Below are 24,601 nucleotides of genomic sequence, written 5' to 3' on the forward strand. Positions count from 1 at the left end.
TCTTTGGTACCAAGTTCCAAGTCTGAGTGTGAGTCTTTGGTACCAAGCTCTGAGTCCCAAACCCCAAATCCAAAACCCTATTAAAAACAAGCTCTTTTCTCCAGGAAAAAAAAGGGAGGGATGGGTAGGTTCAGCGTCAGACGTTGTGAGTTTGAGTCATTAGGGGGAAAAAACACCAAGTCCAGCCTTAGTCAAGTCATTGATATGATTTAAGTCCAACTTGACAGCAAGTCCCATGAGTTGAATCTGTATCCTTGTTTTTTTTTAAAAAAGTTGAGAATGACTAGAGTAGCAGGTGCTGCTAGGAATGTGCTGTTCTGAGTGTCCCAGGAAGCTGGATCATGAAACCTAACAGCTAGGTCTTGCTCTAGGTGAGCCACAGTTAGCTGTCTGTAGGTGTGGGCCTGCCAGGTGGAATTCCCAGAATGGAGAATTCTGGGAGTTGAAGTTCCGAAAATCTAAATAGCTCATCCCTAACTCTGTTAGTCAGAGAAGCAGGCTAGATGGAAGAACAGCTGGCCTGGTCTATGGCAGCGGTCTATGAATGCTACAAATTGTTTCTGTTGAGTAGGTAATGTGATCCAATGGACCTGAATCATGCAGAGTCTATGTTTTTTCAAGTACTCATTTCCATCACCACCACTCCTCATAGCCTTCCCTTAAAAAAAAGTGAGGAGGAAGCCTCTGTTGGAATGGGAAGGGTGTGCAGTTGTGCAGTAATACAGAGCCCTTAAAGTATATTTATCACAGCTGTAGAGGTGAAAGGAAAGCAGTGGCTCATCATAGTATTCTGGCTCTAAGACTATAAGAAAAACCATGCTGGTGCAGGCCAAGATCTTATCTCTCTCATATCCTTTTTCCCACAGAGAGCACTTAGATGCCTGCTATGTGAAACCCCCAGGCAGGACATGGAGAAACCCATCCCCTCCCACTCTTATTCTCATGCAATTAGTGTTCATAACCCTGCCAAGACTAATTCTGCAGGACTGTAGTCTCCCTGATTAGTAACTTTGGCTACCTTATTTATTTATTTACTCGTATTTATTTAAACATTACATACAGCCTGCCCTGTATCAAAGGGTCTCAAGGCAAGTGCGAGTGGGTTTAGACCCCCCCCCGGTCCTTCTCCCCACTTTTTAAAGAAACATCTTGAACAGGTTCTTGCTTGAACTCAGCCATACATATATATTAATAAGGAAGGTATTTTTCCTCCAGCTACTTCGAAAGGTTCTGTAACTGGTTCTAAACTTAGAAGAAGAAGTTTGACTTTGTCTGGCAAAACTATGGCTCCTATTGGAGAGTTGTTCCCCCGGTCGTGTCTTCTCCCTGGGAAAGTGGTGTTGAAACATGGGTGCCTACTCCAGTTCCCACCTGGATCCAAGCCACTTGTCTCCTCAGACCTACCTGTGTCTGTGGCTGGTAGCTTCAACTCACTAAATCCCCATTGGTTTAATGAGCTTTCTCATGTGTGATTTATGTACTAAGGAACTGGAACAGAAATTATGCTAAGGAATAGGATTTGGGCCATAGCTTTGAAAACTTTCAAGCATTTAACTGTTTCCCTAACTTCTTATTCTGTTAGTTAACCCATAACTGGGAAAATAATCCCTTTCGTATTAGGCAAACTTGCCGTAAAATGGTTGTTGTGGGTTTTTCGGGCTTCTTGGCCGTGTTCTGAAAGTGGTTCTTCCTGACGTTTCGCCAGTCTCTGTGGCCGGCATCTTCAGAGGATAGCACTCTGTGCTCTGTGGACGGCATCTTCAGAGTGCTGTCCTCTGAAGACCCTGGCCACAGAGACTGGCGGAACGTTAGGAAGAACCACTTTCAGAACACGGCCAAGAAGCCCAAAAAACCCACAACAACCATTAGATCCCGGCCTTCGCAAATACATTGCCGTAAAATGTTAAAGGAGTTGTAAAAATACATATACTGAAAAAATTATAAATCAAAAAGAATTAGGAATTTCCATGCAGGTTTTTTTAAAAATGTAAACCAGTATGAACTTGGGGCAAAATGAACTTGTACTAGGGACAACTGTGAGTGTTTTGTAGAAAGCAAATGGGTTAAACATGAAATATGGTATCTTCTAGCTGAGGACAGGAGAAGAGCACTAAAAAGACCTCCCAGAGTCAAGTCTGCTTAGTGATGGAAGAATATGAGACCATTACTGAGGGAAAACTGTTAAAAACTGGAGAAGGAATTGGTGGAAATGGAATGGGAATATTCCGGAAGAGAAAATGACTGGCTAGAATAGTGAGCAGGAATATTTGTAGTCTGCAAATATCCATTTATTCTTTTTTAAAATGTTAATCTAAATCTACCACTCCATCAATAAAACAATTTCTTCTTGACCTGCCTCAACATAGAGGTTGAAGTATTCCATCTTTTCTTTTTGAATTCTTTGAAATATTTGAAGACAACCAGTGTGTGCTCAATCCCAATCCTTCTGTTCTCTACAGGAAAATGCTTTGCCACACACTGTTCTATTAATCTTTTCCCGTATGAATTGCCTTCAAAAAGCATCAGCAAAATACATCTTTGCAGCTCTCCTCTATAACTTTTCATAGTTTGGCAAAATCTTTCCTGGATTGGAATGACTGTAAAAGGCATAGTGTTTAAAGGCACTAATCCTGTTTTTATACATTCCTGCAAAGGTTATTCAGAACAGCCGTCTACCTGTTCCATAAGATAAGTCAAAAGAAGGGAACATTTTAATGCTATCAGCTATAATCACCAACAGATCATCATGATGGATGTGTGCTGATTTATTTCTTAGAATAAACCAGTCAGATTAGAATCTAATTTAGTTAAATTGGTTTTTGATTATAAATGATCTTAGAAATAAATTAGAAAGGGTATATAGACTAGAGGGGCTAATCTTACAACCATTCCTAATTCTGGACGAGCAGTTTTTCTTTTTCTTCTCCTTGCCCCCACTTCCAGTATGGCTTGAGTTAAAATTAACAGCCAGTTTGTACAGCGATGTTTGGAGACAAACAGTGCAGTCAGATGTTGAGAAAGGTGCACCCTGGGAAGGGTCACTTTTGCTGCATGTGATCTCCCTTAAAGTGATCCTCCTTCTGTGCAGGAATCACTCCAACCCAGCCAAAACACCAGTAGCCTTGCTGCTGGACCAAAATGGTCCAGTGTGGGCATTGACCCCAATTGGGTTGTGTGATTGTTGGGAAATAGTTCACTCTGGCTGTGCCGCAGATGGTCCAAAATGCAAACCATTTCCCCATCTGATAGCACTCACCGGTTGTTTGTCCTTCCTAGACTGGATTTCTTTGGAGAAGCTGACCAGAAAACATAGCTTCTGTTCCTGGAGCCTTTTAGAATACTGTCCTCAAAATGGACTTAATGTTACACCTATGTAACAGAATTCATCAGATTTGAGGGGAGGGCGGTATACCTGCTTCTGGAACCCAGATTCATAATGCCTGAAGGACAGATTTATGCACTGGGCATATGTCAGCATGATGTGGACTAATGGCCCTTCATGACTCATGTATCTTCTGCAACCCTGTTCGTAGTTCCCTCTGAGTAAGTCTTATTGAACACATTGAGACTTCAGTTTGAGTAAACATAGATAAGATTTTACTGCACAAACACTAAAGCACACAGTAGCCTTCACATAGCAGCTACAGACATGTGTCATGTATGAACGCTTTTCGTTTTAATGGTTCACTGGTGACAGCTTTTAGCTAGAGGAGTCACTGAGTGTCACATCTATGAGCAGTATGTTTGCTTCCAATACTATAAGGTGTGAAAACCATCCTTAAGCCACTGAGACCATGCATCAGGAAACCATGACCCAGTTAGGGGTTCCAGGCATGAGTACAAAAGTCTTCAAGGGTACACATATGAGCCTGCTGCAGGAGACAGTCTTGAATCCTGGCCAGCATAAGGATCTCTTAAAAGTGCCGTGTCAGCCTTGGGGAATCCATCTCAATAGCCATTGAGAGGTTATTGGTGTTTCAGGAGAAATGCTGTGGGGAAAGAAAAAGCAGGCAAAATGTTGCATTACCTCTGCTTAGCTCATCTGTATTCCATCCTGATGTGGCAGCTTGCAGTACAGAAAAGAGAACCTGCTGCAGCTTGAGGAGTACAGATGAAAGAAAAGCTGTGAAGTGAAAATCATGTACCTTCTCAAATGTGGGGAGGAAAAAAAAAGAAAGGGCGTGATTTAGGAAGGCAGTTTCTTTTTTAACCACTGATTTATTCCGTGTCTCTTAGGCAAAATTATTTTGGTTAGCCTGCCATACACAAAAGAGCTTATTTCCACAAGCACATTGATGAGTGTTAGCGTGTTTTCTGTCAAGATGAACTTAATTTCCCTACTGTTTCCCCCTTTCTTATGGAAATATATGTTAAACAAGATGACTAAAAGTGGCATGTTCTGCAAGGAGTTGGGATTTTAGTATTTACAGGGGGGCAAGCATATATTATGCACAGATCCATGTACATAGATAATAGCAGTTTACAGTAGCCATGCAAAGAACACAACAGCATTGAAGACTCTGCAGTTGTGGAACAGTTGCCGATCCACATAGCAAGTTGTGCCAGATTGTCATGATGTCATTGACAAACTGATTAATTGATGGTGTGTTGTCAAGTCAATTCCAACTTACCACACTACTTGCCAGGGTTCCCTAGGTATAAAGACTTCAGAATGGTTTACCTTTCCCTTCTTCTGAGGGGGTACCTTGGGACTGAGCAGCTTGCCCAAGGCTGCTGTTCTCCCAGGAGGCACTGTGAGGAATGAGACTTATTTATTTATTTATTTATTTAATTTATATGCCGCCCACACTACCCAAAGTAGTGTGGCAGAACCTATGGCTCTGCAGCCAGATACCCAACCCACTGAGCTGTCCATTTCAAGTACCACCAAAAAAAATGTAACAGCCATTTTTGGTAGGGGACACGTTTGGGAAAGACGCAGGCACAACAAGACACAAAGACTACATTCCTAAACACTCCTACCTGAGAGTAAGTTCCACTGAACTAAAGGGGACCTTTGGCATGTGCGTATATAGGACTACACTGCCAGACACTAAACAGCTGCCTGGTGCAACCAGTATACAGATATAGTTTCAAGCAGCAAATTGTGAGTGGGGCTAAATGATACACTTATGAGACTTGGACTGAAATTCTAGTTTAGTCTTGGTCATGTTTTGAGTAGACCATTTTGGCTTTTGAATCACAGGTTTTTTTTAAAAAAAGCTGAATGTTTTAGGATAGAAATAGCTAATGTGGAGTACAGCGAGGGGGTGGGGTGTGACTCTTAAGCTGGTAGAATCCAGGTACCATCCTCCCTAGTTGGCACAGCTGAAGGTGAAGGATCATGGAAATTGCAGTCTAACTTCTGAAAGGCCACATCCCTCCTGTATACCCATCCCTCCTGTATACCTATGTTTGATTCATCCTACTCTCATCTTTGGTCAAATAAACTTTGGAGGATTTGTGAGCACCACAAAAATCTGCAAAACCTATTTGTTTGAAATGATTTTATACCACTTTTAAAACTCCAGAGTGGACTATAGCTCACCTCTAGCCTTTGTCTTAGTTCCCTTCACATTAAATACATTTTTAATGTATTTAAATGTTTTTTCATGGCAATTACCTTTAATTCTAGCAGGAGAAAAAGTGTTGAAGAACACCACTATCCATTTCTCAGCATCATGACTAGAAGTGATAGAGTGACATCAGGAATGCAATTTTCAGAATTCTGCCGTTTTATTTGTATTGTTGCATTGAATGAACGCATCTTACATGACAGTGGAGGAAGTCCCAGTTTAATGGAAGGTTAAAGTTAGGTTTTAATGGAACCCTACATCCCAGTTTAATGGAAGGTTATGCATACTCAACCCATGAGTTTCACTTAAAAGTGCTCCAGGGTTGGACAAGAGGTTGCAGCTTGCTGGGAGTATAGGCAGAACAAATGTTTTCTGATTAAGTACTGAAGGACTTCAGTTTCTTTTCTCTTCAAACAGTAAGGTTCATTAACATTAATTGCCCTTAGTGAATGGGATAATCCAAGTGGCAGAAAAGGCAAACTAGTTTTATCCAACATTACTCAATGTGCTGATGTTTCACAGAACTAAAGGTGGTTGTATCATTTTCCAAGTTGTCTGTGCCCTCTGTTAGTTTATTCAGAAAAAATTAATCAAGAAAACTCTGTCATTAAAAGAGAGGTGGACGTGCAGAGACAACACCAACTGCTTCTGCTCTGGCTGGATTATTTCTTTTTTTTCAACTACAAAGTCATCTACCGCCACAAGCCCTGAGAGAAAGAATAGGAAGGGATGCAGGTGAACATAATTGTAGTTTTTGGTTGCTATAGGTTCTTCCACTAATGGGCCATATATGTGTCCTTACCTACAAAGCCCTTCACAGTTTTATAAATGGATTCAGTCTTCGGTGCACCAGTCTAAAAATATGATATGAATCTGTTGAATTAAAAAAATATCAAGGATTAACTGTGTATCTTTTCATTTTAAAGAAATTACTGCACTCAAAGAAAAAGTTTGAGCAAGTGTAAGACTTGTTCTGTTTTCATTATGAACTGAATGAAAACTGTTGTTGTTGTTTTCCCATTAATACCCCTAATCTGTTTTTCTTTTTCTTTTGGTCATAGATGTATATCACCAACACAATAAAAGCCAGAGGAACAAGGCTGGCAAAACCAGTTCTCTGCTTGAGCTTAATGTGCATGGCGTTCCTTACAGGTATCAACAGAGTAGCAGAATATCGAAATCATTGGTCAGACGTGATAGCAGGATTTCTAGTTGGTATTTCTATAGCAGTGTTTTTGGTAAGTAAGCTCCATGCAAGTCTTTTCACGATATCTGAGTTTGCCTGCAGATAGGATTCTTGTTTCTTTAGTTCATCAAAATGAAGAAAATTTATTTGGAATAATGTAAATGCAGAAGCAGGCAGAGGGGATGCAGACTGCTTGGTTATCCCTTGCTTGGAGAGATGAGACATAAATTCCAAGAAGCTACTTGATGCTACCTGAGAAGGAGTTTCCACCCCCCAAAAAAAAACTGTTTGCGTGCTGCTCAAAAATGCCTCTCGGGCATGAACAACAACTGTTCCAAGAAACTTTTGGAAACTGTGTGAGGAAGATGGGATATATTACCATCGAAAGCTCAGAATCTACTTGATTCTTTCAGTAGTTCAATAAAGGTATTGCCTGCTTCTGCATTTACATTTTTTTTTGGGGGGGGGACATGCCTTTTTTCTGAATTGGTATAACAATCGCTTGTGCATATACAAAGGAATACACCGTTGTGCTAACTGAGAGCACCAAGTGGACTTTGAGGGATACGTGGTGCACCATTGTAGGAAAGATCTAAAATTCAGTTTATTCGGTGGGAGAAGTCTTCACTTGCATCCTTGTGCATAGGTAAAGCCATCTCTTCCATTGAAATGAATGGAGAAACTTCGATAAAGGAAATTAATCATCTCTGTAGTCACCACTTTGCACTCTTGCAACTTCACTCTTTTAGCAACAGTTTTGCAGAATTCCTGCAGAATTTAAACAGAATGAAAATTACTTGTGCTTTTTGTGCAAACAAGTGATTTGCAGGAACAAGTGGTGTAGCTTCCTGAGATATGTCCACCTTAGACAACTTTCAAGGACTGTGCTCTATGTAGGAACTGGAGAAATGCATCTTTTTTTTTTTTACTGATTTTGGTGTTTTTTTTCCTAAAAGAATGCATTGGTCTGGCTACTCAGAAGACCATATACACCCTATAGAACTTCTAGATGCACCACAGAGTAGCTATAAGGGAGCAATAAATAAACTGCTTTTCAATTCAGGATTATGTAAAGCTGTTGCAAGAAAGAAAGAAAGAAAGAAAGAAAGAAAGAAAGAAAGAAAGAAAGAAAGAAAGAAAGAAAGAAAGAAAGAAAGAAAGAAAGAAAGAAAGACGATGATTAAAAAATACCAGGCACAATCACTCAAAATTATAAAAATTTGACTAGTATTATTAACAGATGTAAGTTGTAACCAAAAAAACCTAAGTATCTGTTAAATATCGGCACAGTATGTACGCTGTTCCCTAATATTGCCCCTTTTGTAGTTCTGATGGCGTTATTTCTGAGATACACAACTGCTTATAGTACTATGTGAAATTTCTTGATATTATTATGATTATTATTATTCAAAAACACCATGCACAATCAAAATTATAAATATGTTGACTGGTATTATATACTTTTGTATATTAATTATTTATATAATATATATTATCTATATTTTTGGAGGCCGACAAGTTATATATTTTGCATAATGACCAGTGCACTAATTTTGCCACTCTATAATGGCTAATTTTATAATCTGTTTGTGCAGTCTTTGGACATTCACAGATGAGGTGTGACACAGTTTCAGCTTTTTCTTGACAGAGTTAATAGCAAATGTTGACTGTGCCAAGAAAAAGATGAAACTGTGTTGCACCTCATCCTCTGGTGCTGGCAGAACCCCCTCCCACTCGCTGATCTTTGAAGGACCCACAGCAGAACTTCTCTGCTGGCTAAGATCTTTTCGCCATTAAGGCATCCTCCCTTAGGAAGAAAGAGGAAGAAAAGGAATGTGTGTTAGAGACATAATTGTATGTCTATTTGAGAATGAGGATTTGATTGATGTAATTATATATGATTTAGTAACTTTGAAATCTTTCCTTTAACTCACAGGCTGAGAGTCTTTGGTTTTTGTATATTGTGTATGGTGTATTTGAAACGGTCTGAAGACCTCTTCAGTAAAAATTCTATTCTATTCTATTGGCCGAAGGGGATGAAGAAAAGGCAGAGCAATAGAGAAGACAGGTCCAAATTTCGCCCAGCACAGGGGTATCATCACTATGGTGGTACTAAGTGGGTTAGGTTAAGGATTGTCCTGAGTAATTTTCAACCACCTTGAGATGGGAGAAGTTTCAGTTCAGTACAGCTTCATTTGCTCTACTGGAATCCTGGTCCCCTGCCAGTCTGCTGATTTAGTCAGCTGAACTGGTCCTCAGCCATGTTAGCTAGTTAGGATTGTGCTCTAAACCAGTGGATCTCAACCTTGTTGTTGTACTATAACTTCCAGAATCCTTTACCAATGGCCATTGTGAGTGAGTTTTCTGGGAGATGAAAAAGAACAAGTGGAGACCAGAGGTTGACAATCACTGAGCTAAACCTCATCATTTGATTCCCCACGAGTCCAGTGCCCCAAAACAGATTAGGTCCGCAGGCCATTTTCACTTTGGGAAGCTTCATGTTTGCCTGCAATCCCAGTAAATTACTATTAATACACTTTATGAGCTACCTTCCTTTTTAAAAAGAAAGAAAGATATACAATATTTTAAAATACAATAATTAGGCAGCCTTCTGGAAGCTAGATGCACATGGATTTGAAGTGCATTATGAGTACAAAAAAGTTGTTGCATGGTGTGTTGCATTATTCTACCTATGAGCTCTCTGTGGTTACATGAATCTTTACAAAGTTTGAACATAGGACATATCTTTCCCTAGCCATTAAACGCTTTTCCAATATTCCTCTTTCCTTTGTAAGTCCAAAAACAAAAAGATTCAGAAAAAAAACCTGCAGAAGGCTGCTGATGTTACTACCATGTGCACTTTTTCAGAAATTAAGTACTTCTGTCCTGAGCCTGCCATGGTTTTTACCTAATCACTTTGGTAGTCTGGAAGCCATGGGAGTTGCAGAACAGGAGGAGGACGTCTTCAATTATCAAAAATCACTGCTGGTGGTAATGTCATATTCCCAACAGTTTTAGATGCCACAAGCAGCAAATTTCAGGAATGTCAAGTTGCTCTGGGTAAAAATTATTCTAAGCTTATCATTAAAATAGAACTAAATTGTCTTACAAGTGTTTGTTGACAGAGATGTTCTTGAAATCTCATTCAATGTGGAATAGGGCCTTAATTATTAGTATTTTTAGCACATGCTAGTCTGGATCCTGTACTTTTAAATTCACTTCATTAAATTCTTTCATAATGCCTCATTTCTTCCCTCTCTTTCCAGGTTGTGTGCGTGGTTAATAATTTTAGAGGTAGACAACCAGAAAATGAACATTCACACATGGACAATCTGGCTCAAATGCCTATGATCAGCATCCCTCGAGTAGAAAGCCCTTTAGAAAAGGTAACATTAGTTTCACAATGGATAGTTTTCTTTGACAAATTGGTTTAAAAAAAAATGCAGTTCCTATAATCCAGCCAGCCGGCCAGGAATACTGATAGTTTGTAGTGCATCAAAGAAAACAAAAAGCAGCCTCTTCCAAGCTCCATGTTTTTGTTATTTGTTCTATGAGAAGCAAATCCTCTCCCTGGAGTACAATTTGTAACTGTTACACATTTGCCCGTGAAACAATAGTAGAAGTCTCTCTGTGTTTCATTCATTCCATTGGAGAACAGACAGCTTTCTTCTGTATTTATTTCTGTGCCTTTTAGAGCAAAAACGTCTCAGTAAGCCTTTCTGACACTTTGTCATAAGGAGGTCACCATCTCATTTGCTCGAGCGAGCATTCAGTTGATGAATGGGTATCTTCGATATAATCCGTTCTGTTGGCTTTTTGTGAGATGTCAAAATAAAGCAAGATACTGGCTACCCTAGAAGAAGTCTTAGGTCTGATGGAAGCTAACCATATGTCTCCTTGAGAAGATATATGTGATTGAGGGGAATGGAGCCCCTTCCACCTGTACCTTCAGTGGCTTCCCTCATTTCAGGCCCTTTTTTTCTGAGGCCTTTTTTTTTCTGAGGTATTATGGAGATGATGATGATGATGATGGTGGTGGTGGTGGTGGTGGTAGTGGTGGTGATGGTGATGGTAATGATGATGATATCTTTCTCCATTTCCCATGCAAGAGCCTGGAAAGGGTGAGAGGAGTATTTTTGATCAGGTTGAACCCCTTGAAATTATTTTCAGTATAAAAAAAATTCATTTCTTTTTCATGATTATTTATTAGATTATTATGTCCCATCTTACATCCAAGGTTGTCAGGGTGGGTTACAAAGAATGAGGCAGCACTAAACAATTTAAATCAATATAAACAACACATTAGAACACTGTTGTTGTTGCGTACTGTCAAGTCATAACCTATTTATAGTAATCCTAATAGGGCTTTCAAGGAAAGTGAGATATTTTTAAAGAGTGGTTTTACTAGTTCCACTCCCCCAGTGGGTTTCCATGGCTAGGCAGGGATTTAAACCCTCTTCTCCAGAGTCCTAGTCCATCACTCTATCCACTACACCGCACTGGGAAGAATGTACATAAGTTTAAATGGTATAAAATGCTTTCTCACCTCAGGATGCACTGGTAAACAGAGGTCAATTACTTATGCAACCTATGATCATTAGGACCCCAAAACTTTGATGAAGAGCCTGGTTTTGACTTGGCATTGAAATGTTTTTCCTTTGATTACCAAAACACATTGGGAATTACCATAGTTGTCTGAGGCTTAATTCAGACATGGCTGTACAAGGAACTCAAAGCAAATGACTTCAATGCACAGTGGTTGAACTGTGGTACTGCAACCAAAATTCTGCTTACAGTTTGGGTTCAATCCCAGGTAGCCAGCTCGAGGTTCCCTCAGCCTTCCATCCTTCTGAGGTCAGTCAGTTGAGTACCCAGCTTGCTGAGAGGGGGGAGGGCAATGTGTAGCCTGCATAATTAACTTGTAAGCCACTCAGAGACTGCATTAAGCACAATGGGGAAGTATATATAAGCAGCACACTTTGCTTTTTTACCTTTTTGCCATTTATTGCCTATATTACATTTTCACACAGCATGTGCACACACATGCACGTGCACGTGCACGTGCACACACACACACACACACACACACACACACACACTCTTTGGATTGCCCTCCTAAGAGTAATTGGTGCTACAACTGGTGGGATTTTTCGAGTTTCTAGGTTAAGAACAAATCCAACTCCCTCCCCCTCAGCTTTTGATGCCTGGATTTTTGTTAATTAAATCTTACTTTTATACATTATAGTTTTATTCTGTTTTGTCATCCATATTTGATCCTTGTGTACCACCCTGGAACCTTTTTGGGAGGTTGTGGGGGAGGAACAATGGTTTGGTTATTTCTATATAAAATTGTGCTGATAACTGTAATGAAATGGAAGGCGCAAGGAATAGCTGCAAATAAAAATCTGTAAGAAGATAGTAACTGTTTTTACTGTTTTAAAAAATTAGGTTTGATTGCTGTTAGGAGCTGTGCAATAGTCTGCTTCTCTGCATCACTGGACTCTGACTTGTCCCATAATTGAGATGGCTGAGTCCAGCATATTTTGAGAGCTGCAGTCTAGAAAAGTAATGTTTGCAAACTCTTGCCTATGCCCTTGAGAACAGCTGTGTGATGGATCCTTAGCTTCTCTCTGGTAGTTGTGTGAGAGGCAAAAGTACAAAACAGGTCCTTGTCGAGGCAAGGACAGGAGATGGATGAAGAATCTATTCTGCCTCACACTAAGAGCAAGAAAGCATGAACTAGAAATCCATGGCAGTCGGAGGATGGAGGAGGTGAGCTTTCTCATCCTAGCTCCAATATCCATTGGTTAAAGAGAGCTCAGGATGTCTGGCTGGCTTCGGCCATAGGATTTTGGGTTGAGCTTTGTTCTTCTTTTCGAGCTCATGATCAGCACAATGAGAGCCCATATTAATATTAACAGAATGTGGGCAGTATCAAGAAGACAACGATATATTGAACTAGTTAAGTAATGGCATTATGAGTCATTAGTTTAGTCTTTGCTGAAGTGACCGTGTTGGATTGGGAACTCAGGAACTGGTCAGGAATTATGTAAATAATCCAGAAGCCTTTTGATTCTGCTTGCTGTCTTTCAGGCTTTAGGATTGCCAGTTCTCAGCCCAGCTCTGACCTCAGAGAACCTGAGCTTGAAGGTCTAGGTATAGCATGGTCAGCTCCAGGCCTGTCCTGTCCTCTCCTGTTCCTGACATTGTCTACAAATCTTTGCAATGCAGTAATTGTCTGTGCTGAAAAATACTCTAAGAAAGAGAGAGAGAGAGAGAGAGAGAGAGAGAGAAAATATGGAAAGGTTAAAAAAGTATTGTGCTGCATAGCTATCTTCTTCAATAGGCCATGACCCTCTTCGCTGGGCACAAGGCATTAAGCTTCTTTGGCTGCTCCTTAAAAGGTTCTGACAGTGGATCAAGTATTTGCAAGTACACTAGGCAGAAGAAGATGCAGCTGGAGAAATCATTCCCATGTGTGTACCTAGCCAGGTGTTCCCTTCTCTGCCTGTCCTCCTTTATAACCAGCCACCCATCCATTCTGAGCAGTTGTTCTTTTTTTTTCCAGCCTAAGAATCCATGACTTTTTAATGACCATGCATCTTGGCAATCAGTAACTGGGATCCTCAGAGTGGGAGGGGCCTCTGAACTTGCATGAGAAGTACAGCTTCTAGAAGGGAGAGGGGGAAAGCACTTGTACCTCCGTGTACATAGAAACGTAGAAAATGCTTTTATACTGGCTCAGATCATGGGTTCATGTCTTGAGCATTGAGCATGATATGATAACAGATTTGCAGAGGAAAAAGATAATAAATAAATCTAGCTCATTGTTGTCAGTGTTGACTGGCACTGTCTGAACCCCCTTCTGCCTTAGGCAAATATCTCACTTGCCCTGCCCATGTTACAGCTTTGGTTCACTCAGGGAGGCTCCTAATGCGATTTAAAATCCTGAATGTTTGGGTGTGTGAATAGTCTCTACCAATACAGGAGCCCTGCAGAAGGAATGGGGAAATCCTTCTTCTGCTTTCAGAATTTTTTACACCAGAAGTTTCTTGTGTCTCAAATTTTTCATTAATTATCTGTGACAAATCTATCAAAACTGAACTGAAACAACATTTTCACCCATTTGCAATGGCCAGATTTAGTAGGTATGCCTTTTCTCAGAATAGGGAGGATCATGCTGTACCTGCCTCTCACACAGCTGTAAAAGATGATGAGCCCCTCAGGAAAAAGAGGAGGCAATTGTCATGTAGCACTACAAACAGAGCAGAATACACAGAGTTTCGCACACTGCAGTTTTAGAGGTAAGCACTCAAATGGAGAATCAGTTTTGTCAGCATCCAGATTTTTCCTCTTAAATTCCTTCCATTTGAAATTTGAAAAAAATCTGCAAATTTTGGAAATTCTTACAAAAACAAACAAAATCACTGCCCATTCTTACCCCTCTCCCTTGCATGCTTCAGAAGTCATAAGAAACATGATTTGGGTGGGGGGGATAGCACAACTTTATACATTCTACCTTTGCACAGACCTGGACAACAATGGGTGGAAGAAGTTCGATATCAATTGAATATCTGGGAAAACTTCCTAACTGTTAGAGCAGTGTGACAATGGAGCCAGTTACCTTGGGTGGGGTGAGTGCTCCAACACTGGAAACATTCAAGAGAGAATTAGACAACCAGCTGTCAGATGTACTTTCATTTCGATTCCTTCATTGAGCATGGAGTTGGACTCGATGGCTTTATAGGCCCTTTCCAACTCATTATTCTATGATTCTGCATTGGTCAGCGTCCGACTGAATAATTACTCTGGCATAAGTCTGTTGGCATAAATGTCAGCAGCAAATTGCCACTGGTTCAGAAGACAATTGTATTCATGTTCCATGTTCCACACGATGTCACATGCTCTATGTGCAAGAGAAAGATAACCACCTAGTGGCAGTTAACCACTGAGATTTATGCCAATGGACCTTAATGGCGGCACACACAAATAAGAGGATTTTGGCTGTTATGTCTTTTACCTGCAGTGCTTCTGAGAAGATATGAAATTTTGCCTAACATGATTGGATGAAAATAATGATTGTACATGTTGCAGAATCAAGGAATTGATCATTGTCAAGAAGAACCATTGCAGCAAAACTCTATTAAATCACGACTCTTTAGAGTTTTCTCCTGGATAACGGGAATGGACCAGATTGAGCATCTTCATTTAAGGCAATAAACGTATGTGCGCAAAAAGCGCACTGGTGTGTTCAAGTGTGGTTTCAGAGGGCCTTCAGTGCAGGTGGACAACATTTTTAGACACTGACTCCTCTGGATTTTTTTTTAAAATTGGTTTCTGTAGTTTCCTGAGAAGGAGGAAGAAAAAGAGGAAAAATTTTTTAAAGAACTATATGTTTTCAAAATGTGCAGCTTCAGTACCAACATGTTTAATAAACTGATAAGAGGTCGTGCTATGTTCTCAAGGGAGAATTAGAATGCAAGATATAAGTAAGGAGTTCATAATTTATATGTAGGTTTTAAATTTTTAATGTGAGCTCGTTACGTTTCCTCAGAATGTATGTAGTATTCCTCAAATATGATTTCAATATTATTTAAAATGTCTTTAAAAATTAACCCATTAGCATAATGTCAAACTGTTTAATTCCCTCTTCCTTTTACCAGAAACCTGCACCTAAGGTTCTGCTTTCTTAACGCGGGTGTTTCACTGCTTGTGTTTTGACTTTTTTGGCCTTTTGGGCTTTCTTGTTAGCAAGGTAGTCCTGAGTAGTCCTCACTGATACATTGGTGGGATAAAACAATGGCTGTGCATGCTGCAGTTTGTTGCCATACCCTGGAGCTGCTTCTGACTCTTAGAGCGACACATCGTCCATTATTGCTCTATGCAAAACCCAACAGAAAGCTGATGTGAACTAATTGTGAGCACTCAGGGGTGCAAGTAAATATTTCTTTTTTTGAGTTTGACAGCACATGCTGTTTTCCCACATGGTGTTTTAGTCTTTCTGGTGTGTCTAAGGAAATTACTCTGACAAAGTTGCTAAAGATTTCATAGACAGAAAACTTTAGCAAAAGAATTTGACCGGTAAGGTACAGTAGAGCTGTCTTTTGTCCCCAATACTAGGTGTAAAAACATTTTTGTAGAGCATAGAAAAATGACTTATTTAAATGCTGTCACCTAGAATTGCCCAACCAGCATGATCAGTTTGTATAACCCAAAGACGAAATCTCCATAAAAATAAGAGCAAACCAATTAACACAATCACAGTTCTAATATATAATTTACAAAATAACCAGTTACTGTACAATGAATGTATCACAAAAGCAGTTTTATTTTATACCAGAATATTTGTGTATAATGTAACAAAACAAAATAACAATGTCAATATGTGTCCCTCATACAAAATCCAGTGTGTATAACATGAGAAAAACAATGTAAACATGTAAATATAAGTATCTCATAGAAGACAGCTTTTCTTATTGTTTAATAAACTAAATGCCAATCTTATTCTGATTCTGGTTAATCAGTGATTATGGGCCTTAAATAATCTGACAACTGCAGTCAAATTTAAGATGGTGTTTTTAAAGATCAGGCTTCTATATAGGCATCTATATTTTTTTAAAAATTATTTATAAATGTAAGCCAACAGCAAAGAAGTTGAACCTTCCTATTGAAAGATTCAAAGAAAGGCATAGTGCAAACAAAAGGGACATTTCAGTGAATCAGAATGAAGTTTTAAAAATATATACTGTTGACTAAAGCATGCAAATGCGAGTAGATAAATAGGTACCACCATGGTGGGAAGGTAACAGCGTTCCATGTTTAGTCGCACTGGCCACGTGACCACGGAAACTATTTACGGACAAACACTGGCTCTACGGCTTGGAAACGGGGATGAGCACCGCCCCCTAGAGTTGGACACAACTGGACAAATTGTCAAGTACTGTACCTTTGTTAGGTAAATTGTTAGGTACCTTTACCTAACATGCCATTTCTATTTAACCTTTGCTACTTTATTCTGTGCCATATGATGTTCTGTCAGTAACTTTAAAAAGTAATGAAGAAAGACAGGATTATAATTATAATACCATTGAAACACAATATGATCTGCTGTCAGACTCTGTAGATCTTAATTATTATAAGATACTTATAGAATCACACCTGAGTTAAATACTTTGATTATTATGTCATAAAAGATGTTAAAGACACAATAAGAGTGGAACTGAATGGTATGAGGAAAAGATCAGTTTGTCAAACTCATGTTTTTATTTTAAGGAAAATACAGGATTGGTGAGAATTTCCAAAGGAGAACTGGTGGCTAGGAAGATTGCCCGTAAGCCTTCTTCTGTTTGCAAGAACAGAAGAAAGCAGGCCTAAAAGCAGCTGGTTTTAGATGAATCCACTTTTTTCCTCAGCTACACTCCAAAACAAGAAGCTATTCTGAGTAGAAGGAAAACAAAATAGGATGGAGTGCTGGAAGGGAGAGTTAGTAACTGTTGGAGGGGTAATCACCTCTCCCTTCCTTCACCCTCAAAATGCCCCCTTTACCTCCATATTTGGATTACTTTGGCAAATGTACTTCTGCTCTGAAGTGTGTACATCTGTGAAATAATTTACATTTCCTGCAGGGAAGTGTGAATGCAGTTGCACAATGCAACAAAAACATTTTAAAATATGGGAACACCTCCCAAAAAAATTGGGTGATGGAGGGAAATGTCATTTTGGCGGGGGAATTTTTTTGCAAAAGAGATAATTGAGGAGAAAAATGGGAGGGGGGAAAACAACATTTTGCAGTTATAAACTTCTCACTGTTTTCTTTTCCTCCTTTCTTTTACTCTTGTAGAACCACATCACGGCCTTTGCAGAAGTCACATGATGTTGAAACAGAAGTCTATTCGTTACATTGGACATCATCCCTTTTCACAGTTCACTCATAATTACAGAAACATTTTGAATATAAGTGGGGGAAAACTTTACCTGGTTATATGGGCCAGATTTAGGAGCATTAACATTTTACATCAGCCCGTGAAGAATATTCCTGAAATGTCAAAAGTTAAGAGTATTTTTCCAGCAAAAAGCATTGCACCCTTTAGGGATGGGGTGGGTGGGTAGGAGGATGTTACTTAGAAAAGAGCCTCCCTGAGCACATCACATAGATATCCCATATTCCTTCTCTGGGATAATTACTGGTTTTTTTTAACTTAGCCTTGTAAAGTATCTGGTGATATACCATTAAGTCTAACTGAGCTGGACTTTTTCACCTTTATTTTAAAATTCAGCATGACACTTGTTCCCATGCAAACTGATCCCAGTATATCCAGATTTTTTTTTTTAAAAAAAAGAATCACATCCAGTACTAAAATGCTGTTTGCACTTTGTATTATGATGTGGTTCACATACCATGTTTCTATCTTAAGACTGGTGCTTCTGCTTTTGAATTTTAAAGAAAATGCCAATTTATACTATAAGTATTGTATCATAATTTTGAAACAAATTATTTATTTGGATATTTTCCTGACTTCATGTGGTTGAATAGCTAATTTTTGTCGTTCTTGAATGTCTTCAGTGTACCCCGTAGTTAGGATTAGGGATGAGAACATTTAGAGATTGGAATATCGTATAATTTTTGTGATTAATGTTCTCCTGTTGAAGGTTAATGGCTCTATTCTTAAGCCCAGCTTGCTTTCTCACCACCCCCACCCCCTTTCCTTTTGTACCATCAAAGTCCTTGGCTGGCTGGCTGGCTGAAAGAAGCCATGATCCTTACTCTGCAAGGCCTGGGCAGCACTGTTAAAGATAAGACCTTTTCGAAGTCATTAATAATTAGGATTACCATCAGTTCAAATTTACTTTATGGCACATAGCAGACACAACATAAAACTAAAAGGATTACTGTTCATGGATAGCACTTGCAGGTTAATGCAGCACAGCCAAAGATCCATTTTCAAAAGTGATCTCAGATTTTTGAGAATCAAGGGAGTGATGCATAAAAAAGATGGAGCACAGCATAGAGTATGCTAAGCTCCAAGCTCAAGGAGACCCCCTTTCCCCTCTGTTGTTGGCATTTGTCCCTGTGTTTTGTGTCAAATATGCCGTCAGTGACTTAATTCTTCAGTACTAGAGAATAAAGGATCTGTTAAGGTGAGAAGGTAGGCTACCATAATTCCCAAGGATAGTAAACAGAGTGGACCATATTTACTGTCTTTCATACCCCTAGCAAGTAGTTCCCTTCTTCTTTTTACCAGCAGATGGATTGGAGCTGGCCAGTGCCCAGTTCTTCTTGGCTTGGCTCACACGGAATCCAGGATAGTTTTTTACTTTGCAATAACAAACATCTGGGCGGGCATAAGATCAAGATCACGCCATTGCAAATGTATATGATGAACCTAAATCCAAAGTCACACTAATGTGACAGGGCTAGAGGGTGTGGTGCGGGTGCTATGAGTGGAACTGACCCCCTCCCAGTTCTGTTGAAGAAAGCACTTCTATCAGTGGAACAGTTATACAGTGCTGCCTCGCTTAACGGCGATAATCCGTTCCAGGAAAATCGCCATTAAGCAAAAACATCATAAAGCAGGGGGGGGGGAAACTCCATTGAAACGCATTGAAACCCCTTCAGTGCGTTCCAATGGGGTCAAAACTCACTGTGCAGCGAAGATCCTCCATAGGGCAGCCGTTTTCGCTGCCTGTCTTGTGAGGAATCTGACCCAGAAAACAGCGGGGAGCCATTTTGTTTACCCGGTGGCCATTTTGAAACAGCCAATCAGCTATTTTTAAAATCGTCGTTTTGCGAAGAATTGGTTCCCGAGGCAGGGAACGGATCGTCGGAAAGCGAAAAAACACCATTTAGACCATCGTTTTGGGATCGCAATTGTGATCGCAAAAAGATCATCGTAGTGCAGTTTCATCATAATGCGGGGCAATCGTAAAGCGAGGCACCACTGTATTGTGTCCAGCTGTATAATCCTATTGACTGAACAAAGTCAGTGTATATGGATTATAAGGGTCCAGCAGCCCTTCTGGTATCTAATGAGAACATGTTCTGTAATCTTTCCAGGCTCTTACCTTTTCCAGTTTTATTTCCTTTCACATTCTTTTGTCTCCTTTCCCTCTAGAAAATGCTACTGTGATCCAGCAATAGGCAGATTCTGATCTATTTTTGATAATGACACAACAGTGGAAAGTTGTAGCTCTGTGTAGGCATGTGGGTATGCCCCTCCTCTGGATGTCCCACCACACCAGTACATCAGTATATACTGTATATTTTTGCATTGAGTATGGTGGTTTGTGTAGGGCTTTAAAGCCAGAAAATACCCCTCCCCCTTATTGAGTCACACATCAATAGCCAAACAAGCTCTGTTGTTGTCTTCAGTTCACTGTATAAGAATCACTGCTTCAGATTGCTAAAGCTATCCTTGAAAATGGGTCTTGGGCTTCCAGATCAGGGCCTTTTCACTTTACCTTTCCAATGTCAGGACAGGACAGATCAAGCTGGACCATCTTATAACCTGAGATTCCAAACTTAACTTTTCTTTTTCAGCTGGGATGCTGCAGATGGTGGTGATGGATATTCCTCATCCCACTCATGAACAGTAGTCATGAAAATAGTAGGAGGTTTAACCAAAGTACTGTCATCCTTCCAGTTATTATTAATGTATCTCAGGAATTTTGGGGGGCATGTCAGGCAAACAATAAAAGGATTAAGAGAATAAAATACAGAGAAGGTAGAAGTAAGCTGCTTTTCATAAATTCCCTCTTTTTTTAACATCACAAAGGGATATATATTCACATTGTATAACCAAAACAAGTAAATCAGTAATGCCAGACCTAATTCAGCTTGACAATCCAAGATGAAAGATGTTTTCTTATTACAACACTTTCGAAACCACTTTATTTTGTTAGGAAAATGAGACATTGGTTTAACTTTTCTCCCAGCACAAATTCCGTGTAGGTTGTGACCATTTCCCACATTTTTAATAAAATGAGTGATATGCCTTGTTTCATCCACAGTGAATCCTTTGGGTCTTCCACTAAAGACAGCCAAGTTGAACTGCTAGTACTGTGAGCCTCCTTATTTCCCCTTGTCAGGAGAAAGGTGGCCTATAAACAAGACTAATAAAAATAAATAAAGTTCAATCAGGTGGCCATTCAGATGTTTTGAACTGTAGTTCTCATAATTCATTACTATTGGGCACACTTGAATGCGGTTCTTAGGATTTTAAATACTGCCCTGATCCATTGAGATCCGAAGCTACGTGATCAGTAGAATTGCATGGCACAAATCTTTTAAGATTGCAATATGAAACACTGATGGATCTTATTTAAAATGAAACAAAACAGAATCCCCCTGCATGTTGCAAAGCAGCATGTGAGAAAGAGGGGATGTAATGATCTTGTAAAAAAAAATTTTTTTTCAAGAAGTTGTTTATTTTTGTGTGCTCTTCCACTTACAGTCTGATCAAGTCTGGTGAGAGCTACACCATGTGATTCTGCTGATCATGTAGCTCTCGAAGGACATCTCTTTATGACATATCTTTCAGTGAACACACACACAGTTGCATCCATCCTACACAATGGATGAGAATGGTTGTTCATTTTCAGTGGCCAGTCCTGCCATTGGTATAAGGCACAAAGTGGCTACATTCCAGAGGTCCAGGGATTGCACATGGCCACCCAGGATCTTGGAGGGCTGCTCATGTCTCTATTCCTTTCAATATTTTTCTTTTTTTAAAAAAAAATTGGGAAAAAAACCCTGACACTCTCTAGGAGCTACAGGGAAGTAACTCTGCCATTCCCTTTGCTCCCTTGCTCCTGAGCTGTGCTCAGTGTCTTCTGATAGAAGAAAAGATCCCCTCAGCCGAAAATAGCCAAAAGTTCATGAAGTTGCCCCATATGGGCCACACTTTGCCCAGCCCAGCCCAGCCACAGAAGCATCTTGTGAGAAAGTATCTTGCTTCTCCAGTGATGATGTGATTCCTGTGCTTCCAGTTGTGCCCTCTCAGGAACAGAGGCAGCTGACCCATGGATGTTCCCCAAAGAATATGTTTTGGTGTGGATTGTTCTCCAAAAGTGATCATAAGAAGGAAAGAATCGAGCCCTTAACTATGATAGTGCAATGTGTGTTACATACACCATTTGTTAAAGTATCAATTATATTTGATGAGTCATTGCATATCCCATATGCTCACCATGCTTGGTATGTTTACTTTCTTGGTCTAGCTATTTAGGACTCACCTTATGTAAAATTGTTCACAGTGAGGATTTCAGGGAAATCCGTGGTTGGTTGTTGCAGTACAGAAATTCTGCAGATTTTATATCTGATTCATAAGTTCAGGAAGAGACTCTTTTATGTTAAAAGAAAGACTATTCTTTTTCAGCATATTGTCTTACGTAAATCAGCATGTAACTGAGTCTGTCTCTCAGGATTTATAACAGCCTAGTATTTGGGTTAAACTGATCATGTTCTCTCTTTGTGAATCAGCAGTAACAGGGTGGAGAAGAGAGAAGCTGCTGTGTACTGTATTTTTAAAGAAAATAAAATAATTTTTTTCAAGCATCTGTTGCAAGATTCTTTTTTTCCTTTAGAAGAAACTCTTGAGGGGCCTGTTTGTCAAGCTTTCTGTATTTTAATTGTTTAATACTTAAAAAAGAAGAAGAACTCTTGGTAGGCCATCTTGGGGTCCCTCTGCTTGGAGAAAGCCAACTATAAATTAAAGAAATAAAATAGATACATAAAATGTGTTGAACAGCCATTTTCTGGCTTTTTATTGTGGACATGCCCACTATCTATTATAGGAGAGATGAGGAGGAGGGTTATCCAATCCTTGGAAACTGCCATGTAGATCTCCTAAACTATGTTACGTTTTTTCAAGGGATTCGACCTTAGAAAATGGCTGCAGTTACTTTATCTGCAAAACCCTAAACAGCTTGAAAGTACTTTGAAACCTTTTCTACAATACAAAGAAACTCTTCTACTCCAGAAAGTTGCCAGTCAGCAGGCTGTCTCCCAGACTGTCTCACCATCTGGAGCTAGTTCAAAGGTAGGCAACCTGAATCCCTCCAGGTGTTTTAGACTACAAGTCTCCTATGTTTTGGTCAATGTTCAGGTGTTATGGGGGTTGTAGCTCAAACATCTAGAGAGCACCAAATTGCCTGACCACTACTTAGGTGGTGGGCTACAGAAACCCACATTTCAGACATGAAACCTCACTTCATAGTATGCTCAGTCCAGTGGGAGCCTACCAGTTACCATCTTTAGTATCATCCCAGCGTTAAGCATTTTTTTTACCACGTAAAATTAATTGGTTGTGTAATGTTTTCATCTGTCTCGTTTAACCTTTGTGCCACATGATTATTTAATTGGTCTGCTATGTTTTTTAAAATTATATTTGATTTAAACATTGTATTCATTTGTTTGTTTGATATGTATCCTGCTTTTCTCACATGATTTGGTTCAAAATAAAATTTTAAAATGCAGACAAAATTAGATAATGTACAGGAAATATTTTGTATTGATACTTTGTTACCTTTATAATAGTTCAGCTATAGGATATGAGAATCTTGGAAATAAAGGAGAATGAAATCAACAGGAGAAGATTAATCAGGACACAGGAAGATATTTTAGATAAACTTTCTCCATGGTTTGTGTTCCTGTCATCTAGACCAATTTGGATGCATGTGAGGTCCAGGAAGAGTTTCTTAAAGTCCACCATATTATAAGACAATCCAAAATCAGCTCAGGTGATTTCCTCTGTAGACTGACTTCGAAATGAAAAATCGTGACAAAGCATATGGGAACAACAGCTGGGTCCCTATCTATACTGATGTCCTTACATGTATTCTCCTGCATATTTGCAATTACGAAATGCAGAAGGCATACGGAGACAGCAGCTGGCTTGCATCTTGAGGTTTTAGGCATGCTCATTTTAGCAATATACCTATGTCACTATTTTTCAATTGTAAATGATGTGGCTACTTGCAGTTTTTTTAAATTAATGTGCTGTATGGAGAATGCTTTGAGACACATTTTCCATAATTTTCCACACTGGGACCTACAGGGAACTTTGGCGATTATTTCACAGCTTTATAGATCCTCCTGTACACCATGCCAAATGCAAGTATGATAGCTTGTGTCCCTAAATTAGCATAACCCAATCAGTAGAAGAGGACGAAGGGGAGGTGTCTGTCACAAAAGCATAACAAAGAAGGTGTATGACAGACATTCACAGTCTAATACCAGAGATGAAAAAATAATGGATTTCTCCAAGTACTAAATATGCACAGCACCATACAAATTGATTAGTTTTAAATATGGCTGTCATCTGCTCCATTTGGGGCATTTATCTGTCTATCCAACTATCTACTGTTTTCCAAACACAGTGCAGTAGTTCAGCTTGTAGCAAGTTGTGAATACAAATGGTGTAAAGTACTATTTATATACCAAGTAATGCAATGTACCATGATAACAGTAATAGTAATAACAGTCCTTCCCCTCCCCCTCCCCTTAGAAGTGCTTCAAGAGGGCGGGCGGTCCTTTGCAGATCCAAGACGTTGAGATGTGGCAGCTCAGACAAAGCTCACAGATGATGTGACTAGGCTGCCTCTATGTCCCTACAGCAGACAGTTAAGAGGGCAGCCCTACTTCTAAAGGCATTTGTTCCCTTTTGGTTAAAAACAAGGCGCCATAAAATGGGAAAGCAGAGATCTTGTAGTTGCCCATTAACAGCTGGCACCTGGGTGACCACACTGACCAGACACAGGAGCCATCTGCTCACCATCTTTCCCATGATGGTGAGATGCATTATATTCCTATTTAAAGATTGGATTTTCCCCCTCAGTATAG

The 24,601-nt window shown here is 39.6% G+C and overlaps 1 protein-coding gene across 2 annotated transcripts in view; it reads left to right on the forward strand.

The window, feature by feature from the left end:
• The window catches only part of PLPPR5 (phospholipid phosphatase related 5), a 111,389-nt gene extending 89,074 nt beyond the window's left edge, over positions 1 to 22,315 (forward strand). Inside the window, exons 4-6 of one of the 2 annotated variants that reach the window (XM_072997951.2) lie at positions 6,638 to 6,814; positions 10,029 to 10,148; positions 14,789 to 22,315. In XM_072997951.2, coding sequence (XP_072854052.1) covers positions 6,638 to 6,814; positions 10,029 to 10,148; positions 14,789 to 14,797 — 306 coding nt within the window. In that variant the 3' untranslated portion in view covers positions 14,798 to 22,315. The remainder of the gene's footprint in view (positions 1 to 6,637; positions 6,815 to 10,028; positions 10,149 to 14,788) is intronic. The other variant, XM_020801237.3, reaches the window with a different exon arrangement.
• Positions 22,316 to 24,601: the final 2,286 nt, after the last annotated feature.

The sequence above is a fragment of the Pogona vitticeps genome, chromosome 4 (genome assembly GCF_051106095.1).
Source record: "Pogona vitticeps strain Pit_001003342236 chromosome 4, PviZW2.1, whole genome shotgun sequence".
In the NCBI taxonomy this organism is placed as follows: domain Eukaryota; kingdom Metazoa; phylum Chordata; class Lepidosauria; order Squamata; family Agamidae; genus Pogona; species Pogona vitticeps.